The 8,864-nt window shown below is 36.6% G+C and overlaps 1 protein-coding gene across 1 annotated transcript; it reads right to left on the bottom strand.

The window, feature by feature from the left end:
• LOC131680409 (uncharacterized) lies at nucleotides 1-5,741 on the bottom strand. The gene is made up of 8 exons (XM_058961124.1): nucleotides 5,660-5,741; nucleotides 5,258-5,590; nucleotides 1,130-1,275; nucleotides 979-1,069; nucleotides 738-920; nucleotides 526-687; nucleotides 432-472; nucleotides 1-16 (listed from the first exon to the last, which is right to left on the bottom strand). Exons 2-8 carry the CDS (start codon nucleotides 5,360-5,362, stop codon nucleotides 1-3), a joined length of 744 nt encoding a protein of 247 aa, XP_058817107.1. The 5' UTR covers nucleotides 5,363-5,590; nucleotides 5,660-5,741.
• Between the last annotated feature and the right edge of the window lie 3,123 nt (nucleotides 5,742-8,864).

The following is an 8,864-nucleotide window of genomic DNA, read 5'->3' as shown; positions in this document are numbered from 1 at the left end:
TTACCATCGTTCAACTCTTTAAACAAGTGGTTGTAAACATCTAATATTTTCACCTTCCATTCATTGAACTGAATTACAAAGTTAGTAGTACACTCAAGTTTTTTTTACGCGGTTTTTTTTGCGCGATATTTTTTTACGCGGATTTTGAAATTTACGCGGTTTTCATTCACGCGGATTTTGAAATTTACGCGGTTTTCATTTACGCGGTTTTTGAAATTTACGCGGTTTTCATTTACGCGGTTTTTTGAAATTTACGCGGTTTTCATTTACGCGGATTTTGAAATTTACGCGGTTTTCATTTACGCGGATTTTGAAATTTACGCGGTTTTCATTTACGCGGATTTTGAAATTTACGCGGTTTTCATTTACGCGGATTTTGAAATTTACGCGGTTTTCATTTACGCGGCTCGTATCCCCCGCGTAAAAAAAACCTGAGTGTATTGTTGTACATTCGCTGAAAATCATAGGAAATCTGCAAAATAAAAATATATTTACAGTTTTAACAACTAGAGATGAATTGTATACCATTTGGCCACGAAAAGCAACAGCTGCCGGAAATTCTTCCAAAAACGACAGGAAATCGTTTTTCTTGCGATATTCATTACGGTACTGGAAGGTTGTTTCCCATAAATATTCAATACGGGATTTGGTTTCTTTGGAAGGGACAATAAATTTGAATTCTTCGACCTGAAAAAAAATTGTTCGACTTATCACGATAATACAAAAAAAAATACTACCAGTGCAAAAAAATCGATGGAACTTTGCTCAGGTGCGATTGTTTGCTTCACATCGACCGGATTTTTTGTATTTTTGCGAACAAACACACGACTCGTTTGTTTCTTAGCCAAATATTCCATGTGGTAGTGTATCTTGCCTGCATGACGGCCTTCTCCTCTACCATTGATGAGAAACCACAATGCCTTTAAAAACAATTCAGATTATTTCCGATATTTGCATGTGCATATTAAAACATGTTACTTGTGGTGTATTTGAAACCCGTGATGCCAGCTTCGGATACGTCGTAACAAGAGACTTTGCGAGCATATTTTTATGAAATGTTGAAGCACGTCTGAAGTAAAAAAGGATACATTTCAGTACATTAAACCTATCTTTAATAAAAATTAATTACACTCCGTAAGCCATTTTAAGAAAATCACATAACAAATGGGTAATACTTTTTATCATTTTATCGTCACAGTTCTTGCCTTCTTTCAAATTCTCCATGACTTTTTTCCCTTCACTCGTTTGACAAAAAATTAGGTCAACATTTATTTCCTAGAATTGAAGAGAAAAGAATAAATGTAGTTAACCGATCACATAATCATTGAAAAATAATAAATTCGAAAAGGAGCCAATTTGACTTTGACCAAAAGTTCAGCTAATATCACAATGCTGGCCCACGAAACGTAATATCAACAAATAAACCAACGGAAACAAAATTTGTAAGCGCGTAGTAAAACTTCATATGGCAGCGGGCCCGCAAGGGAAATATTTATATCATTAAATAAACTAAACGTACCCTGCATTTTGCGTGCCATATTCACTCCCATACAAATGGTTCACCACTGTTTGGCTCACCATGTATTTAAATATCAAATTTCGACTACCCAATTCGTCTGTTTTCTTCTGACAGTTAATATTTGTGCTGTTTGTTGATAAACGTTTGTAAACTGACGAACTGACTAACGGTCCTACGGTAGATAATTCAGAACAAATGGTCGGTATTAAGTCAAACCGGACTAAGTCGCAAAACATCGAAAAATGAGTTAATGATTGCACTAGTTAAAGAATTTCTTCAGCTACATTCGACTTTTGCCAGATTTGAAATTTTAAACAATAAAAAAGAATTATGGCAAAAATTATTTTCCAATTATAACGTAAAGGATGCTGCGATGTAAACTTTAAACTCGTTTTTCTCTAAATCAATACATTGTCACTTAGTCCGGTCTGACCTAACACCGACCAAATGATTTGTCCAGTTGTAATAGCTAGGTGGAGAACAAAGTGCGATATTTACGGTTCGGTATTTAGGTAGGTTAAAGCAAAAGAGATTATAACTACTAGAGGTCGTATGTCGCTGCTAACACTGATAATATATCATCTCGCTCTTACATATGCTAGGCCCATTAGTATGACACATATTGCCCCGGGTACACACATGTCAAAGTAATGGGATACAATATGCTAGAGCGAGACCCCATGTTTCAGTCCGTGAATACATGGAGACACTAGCGCTATGCTCCCTCTAGTAGTTATAATCTCATTTGTTAAAGCATGCCAGACAAACCCTCATGTGCAACCTGCAGACCATCATTGTGCATCTGGCTTCTACAATTTGTACCCAAGAACTATCTGTATCTCTCAATACTATTGTTCAAATCGCGCATCCGTGCTGTATCCAACGCAACTTCAAAATATGCTGTTGTTCAGTAATAAGCTAATTCGAATGTATTGAATATAGCGCATATACATGCCATTATGTCGCTATGCTACCCTTCGTATACAGCCTCAACATAGCGAATTATAGAACATATCACGAAACTTATCATATGTAGCAATCACAACATTCATAGAATCCAAATAAATCCTTCGGCTGACATAATTGTGATCCTAGGAAAAAATTAAAGGGTTGTGTACAGGACACGACCACGGTGACATTAAAAATATAGCTTTTTTATCTATCACACATATCGACACACGTTCTTGTTCACTCGCCTGTTTTCATATGTTACAATTTGCTATATACCCTCCCCATTAAAACATAATTTATTGAAGGTCTTTTAACGGTAATCTATTAATTAATCAAGTATCTCACTAGGTGATTGGCATTATTTGGCTGATCCATCTAGTAAAAATAGGCTGGTCTGTCCAGAAAATATATTCAAAAGAAAAGTTCCACATTGAGAGCTGTGATGCGGAAGCCCACGCTCGCCAACGGAAATATACAGATTCTCCATGAAATATGAAATTTCATTTTCCATTTAAATTTTCAATAAGGTACTAATGAACTTAAGTAAACAATCTTAAGTTTAAGTATTTCTTGATCGATTAGTGGTGGAAAAAATGAAATTATTTGATAAATTACATTGTTATGCAACGTTTGCACTACCAGTTAAAACGGGTTTTATGCTGTCTTGGTGACATTTTTCTTGTTGCTAATTATTTAAACGTGTTATAACTCTGTAGTGTAAACATTGTATTATTAAACCAATTCTGCATCGTTTTATGTTATATAGGTGTTTTATGTGGTAATAGGACTGACATAATTATATCTTCAGTACAGCGGTTTGTTTCATAATTTAAAACAGATTTATTTTAAAATTTAAATTAGTATACCCAACCGTATTTGTTGTATACCTTAAAACGCAATTAGAACTGTGTTTTAAATATATAGGGTAGGACAGATATTCTGACTGGTTAAACTGGGAAAACAATTTTAAGTCCAGTAACGCTTAAGACATGGCTTGAATTTGAATCGAAAAAGAACACCCGCTTCAACTGCTGCTGGGACGGTAAGTTCTGTTTTAAAATTTTCCGTTGTGTGCAGTACGAAACAAAAGTGTTTGAAATTAGAAAACAAAAAGTTCTGCTGGGAATGTGATTGTTTCCGATGCAATTACACTCAGATTTTTCACGCAGGGGATACAGGCTCTTTACCCTACGCAGCTACAAAGCGCCGTAAACATGAATTAACAAGTTACAACGCACACGCATGCATAAAAATCAATATATTTTTTTCAAACGCAACACTCTTAAGCAGCACACGCCGTATTGAATTAAATCCAAACCACCTCGCCCACCCACTTTGCAAATCATTCTGTGACACCATGCTGGTACCCGACAAATCCGCACACGGCCACCGCTGCCGAAAATGCATAGCGTCTACCGCTTATTGTAGTGCCCAGACGCTGCAGCCATGATCTTACCCGTTCGACATAAGAACAAAAACTGATTCAAACGGGTACGCGTCACTTCTATTTATAAACTAACCGTATATGGTTTAGTCACTTAGGTGCGAGTGTGTGCAAATGCCAACGTTACCGAAAATCGATAGCGCTTATTGCATCGCCCGGAGACGACGTTGCTCGCGTGGGATAAGAGCAACAACTGATTTAAACGGACATGCGTTGCTTCTATTTATGACTTTTCGTGTTTCATTGAGCAACTAAGCTGCCCTCTTTTGACGGCTGTGTCTGAGAAATCTGCCTCACGAATGGTATTTTTCCCGTTTTTTGTGAACTTTTTAATTTTACCAATTTCCAAAAGTCTACTTTTATTGGGGAGATATTAAATTATTACCAATATTTAAGTTAGGTGTTTCTGAATCGGTTGGTGTATGAATGATTAAAATCCATCTAGTAATATCGGAGTTATAAGCGTGCAAACCTTACATAGTTTCGTTACATGGGAGATAGTTTAGATTTTAGAATGACACCTAGCCCCAGATAGTGGAGTAAGACATTTTTAATGTCAAAAAAAGATATGCGCTGCCTAGGAATACCCAAACTGTTGAACATAACGTTATTCGCTTTTGCAAGTGGATGATTCGTTACACCCAATACTTTGTCGTTGTGACACACCGTTTTCAGCAAGGAGCTCAATTCACGACACGATATATCGTCAAATTACGAACTTCGTATATGCTACTCGACGACGCACATCACCTACAGAGCACAACAAGAACGCACAAGAGAATTCTACATCCTTATAGGCACACAAGTTCAAGCTGAAAATGCTTGCTAATAGACGGGGCGTCATGGATATTGTAACCGACATCAGTGTAAAGTAATCGGTTATAGTAATTAATTAAATGAAGAATAAAATATTCCATATAGAAAAACATTTTTTCTCTCAAACTATATTTGCGTTCTTTAATAGTCAAATGCTTTAAAAGATGATTAATATTTATCAGTAGTTGCACCCATCTCGGGAGAAGTGAGCTCTAAAGAATTGAAGCCGATAACCTCAAGTTAGATTTGAACGTGGTTGGCTGCGGTTTCAAATGTTCACAATAGACTCATCCACTTCTCGTTTGCTGGAGCATCCTGCTAAACCCTTGGGAACCTCTCGATAAGAACCAGCAACTTGCTGTGCTGATCAAACATAATACATCGATTGTCACTTCATGAGCAGGTTTTGCTTCAGCTTCAATATCTGGTTGTTGGTATAAATCCACACCACGATTGAATTCACAGAATTTCCTCATAATCGGTTTTTCCGTCATGATTGGATTAAAACAATAAAAACTGAAACTAACGAAACTGAGAATTGTGCCTCCTTCCGAGATTAAGCGGGGGTTTATCGGGGTCTTCTGCATAGTGGTCAGATTGTGTTCCTTCTCGGTGGCTACACACTTGTGCATCTTCTTTTTCCAGAGGATCAGGAATTAAAATTAGATCCCTGAGGTACACCAGCAATTTTATGTTCTGTTGGCCATTGCTGGAAAACTTGTCGGTCTCCAGTAGCTGATAATTTGTAGCCGACATAATCGTTTATTGGCACAACACCGTTTCTACAAATCATCTGCCAATGTAAAACAAACGTATATTGATTTGGGATGAGAGAGCTTCAACATTTCCACTGCAAATTGCTGAAACCATTTTAAATTATTAAATTTAGAAATTTTCCACAGGTCTCGGAATATTTTTCACAAGTTTACCTGTGGTCTTCTGAGGATTCTCATAAGCTTTCACAGAGCACATACAGACCGCAAATATTCAGACACAATCGTAAGACTATTAGGTTTTACACCAACCGACATAACCCCACAAAACGAGCCGGATGAACTTCTTTTGGCAATTCTCAGTGGTTTGTTTACATGGAAGTTACGTGAGTTCGAATGAAACAGATGAGCACCCGTTGCGCTCGCACTCACGCATCTGACAAAGTAAACAAACCACCGAGAATTATCAAACATGAACTTCATTCATTATGAGTTCATTCGTGTCGTCATCTTGTAGAACTCAATTACCGATTTTCTTCAGCAGGAAGACTCAACATTTTGCATATGTCAGAATTCCAACAGTGAGGCAAGTTTTAGTAATATTTCATGAAAGTACACTGTAAATTTGACAATGTATTTTTGAAGTACCACGGTACTATATAGGGTAACCAACCAATTTTGGACCCTTGAGGAAGTGAAATTATGTTAACGTCAATAATGGGCCCTATTCTCACAGTCACGTCACCTAGTGACTAGAAGAAAATTTCCTTCTAGTCACCAAGTGACGTGACTGTGAGAATAGGGCCCAATATTTCCCTGCCTATGTTTTTTAATGCAATACATGCACGAGTCTACTCCAAAATTACTGTTCTTGAAAGAAAACTGTCAATGGATATTTTATACCTTGACATAAACTCGAAAATGACATTTCTTTCCATCATGAAGTTTTCACATTTCGGACCCTTCCACAATAATTTAGATAAAACATTACAAAGAAACCTTTTCAAACACGTAACATGCATAATACCTAATCAGACAAACTAATTGAATCAATAAAAAATATTACAATTGTATTTTTAAATCCAATATTGTTTGGATGATACCTCAACAGGTCGTTGGGCTCTTAAATCATACGATGTTTATTAGGGACGGTTCCTCGAAAAATCGTCAGAGTGTTCCGTATTAACTAGGGGGTGGCACCCCTATAGCGATGTACAGACGTTGACAGTAGTCAACATATGATGGACCTAGCCTAGCCGCTTCTAGGCCCATGCTCTTGCATTGGGCTGTTTGGATTTCAACAAACGCAAATGTTGGTTTGAAAAAATGGCTGCTAGTAAATGGTTGGTATTAATATATTTGTAATTATTTCACAATACGTTAATAACCCTTGTTAGACAATAGCTGTTAATCATTCAAAATACGCTGTGATACATAGCTGTACTTGCCGAGCCCCAGCTTGACCGGAATGACATTTGCTGCGCTCTTTGTTTACTAGGCTGATCAGCTGTTCGCAGGTTTTCTAAAAAAAGCTCGAGCTCGGAAAGTACTGCTATGTAACGCATGCCGCCTTTAAAACATCGCCCCACTAGAAATGTAGGGTCATCAATGAACAAATGCATTGGCCTAACGTAGGATGACATTCTCTTACTGACTGGGTAGATGGTGTAAACAACTGCTGTCAAAATATTACTGTTAATATATTACAAACATGACAATGTTGGCTGCACGTAAAAGCCAGCTCTTCTAAAATGTATGGAACAAAATGAGCGGGTATGTCAAAAAAGAAACATCTATCAACGAGTCCCGTTCCCAGGATTTGCTCTCTGACAACCGCACTCCCACATAGATAAATGTGAACACCTTTCGTAGGACACCGTCGTTTTCAGGTTTTTATTCCATAGTTGCTTACTCGATTTAAATGTGTATATCGTCTGTTAATTGACAGACAGTATGTTGTCTGTTTTGTTTATGGAATGATTCAAGAAAAACAGCAAACATACAGTGCAAAAGTTTGTTTCAGATAGTTTACTTACTTGTTCGAGTGTAATGCCTCCATAATTATTGCTGTTTTGGAGATCATCAGTTTTTTCCTCAGTCGATTCGTCAAGGAATTCTTCAGTTAAATCCTGCTCATTGCTAGTGGCAATTTCTTGTTGTACTCTTTGGATTATTTTAATTAATCTAGTTGTTATCTTTAGTCTTGTGAAATCGGAATCTTCAAGTGACATGAATACATCCTCTTCATTTATTTCTTCATCACCTGGAAAAGCAAAATTATAGTGTTTTAGCCGATATGCAATGTCTAAATTCTTACAAGTCATATTCAGTAATCTTGACAAAAAAATCGCCTCGAAATATATTTTTTTGTGCTATTGAAAGTAGACCAGAAAGCAAATGTTGCATGCTGATATAAATTATTAATTTCTACGAAGACATTATTATCAGCTATCTCTATCTCGTATGCGTGAAGGAATTCGTCATAGTTAGAAGTATTACATGCTTTTACGAGTAAGTACGTCTTGTTCTGAATGATGAGAATTTCTCGAATAACCCCGAAAGAAGGAAACACAAGGTTTTCATGATGTTTCAAGGATACGACCAGATTCGGACGGAATTCGATACCATTTACAGTGATAGATTTTGTAATAACAACAATCTCTTCTATTGATTTCAGAAAGGGATTGCTTTTACAGTCCTCTCGTTGAATATGTTTTCCTTGTTTAAATTCAATTTTGTCTCTGAATGGATTTTCCAGTATATCTACCACCATACGAGTAACTTGTCTCTTAGCTAAACTTTTCGTAATATTTTGGAAATTCCGACACGTTGATGATTGAGACTTACATGCTTTGTTCTTTTGTTCAAAAACAAGACAGTTAAATTGTTTCATATTTCCACTCATTCTTATACAATCAACATAATGATCTAAATGATGGCTTTTGTTGATTCTTTTACTGAATGTTGTAAAAAATAATTGCTGAAATAGTCGTATATGCTCATCTAGTGCGGCAAGTAAATACTCGGCTACAATTGGAGATTGCAATATTCGAACAATGCTAATCAGATGACCAATCAGTAACATATATTGGCAATCGCGAGGAATTTTGTGTCCAAATAAAAACGGAAAAGCCCTCAGTAGCAGAAGATTTTGCGTGGCGGTTTGTTTTAATCTGTTTCCAACCGGTTTTTTCAACATATCGTCCGTGAAATTAGCAGATGGTTTATTTTTTCGTTCTATATAACCATATTTGAATGAGTTTATTCGCATATTAATATATGAGGTGTTAAGTCCAAAGTCTTTCATTTTTGTTAATCGGCTCAGTACCAACTGCACTGTTAGAGGTACTACCCCTTCTGCAACATCATGCATAACATCTAATGCAAAATTTTCGGTGATATGAAAACTTTCCAGCTCATT

The sequence above is a fragment of the Topomyia yanbarensis genome, chromosome 2 (assembly GCF_030247195.1).
Source record: "Topomyia yanbarensis strain Yona2022 chromosome 2, ASM3024719v1, whole genome shotgun sequence".
Classification (NCBI taxonomy): Eukaryota; Metazoa; Arthropoda; class Insecta; order Diptera; family Culicidae; genus Topomyia; species Topomyia yanbarensis.
This window is presented reverse-complemented; position numbering and strand designations above follow the sequence as displayed.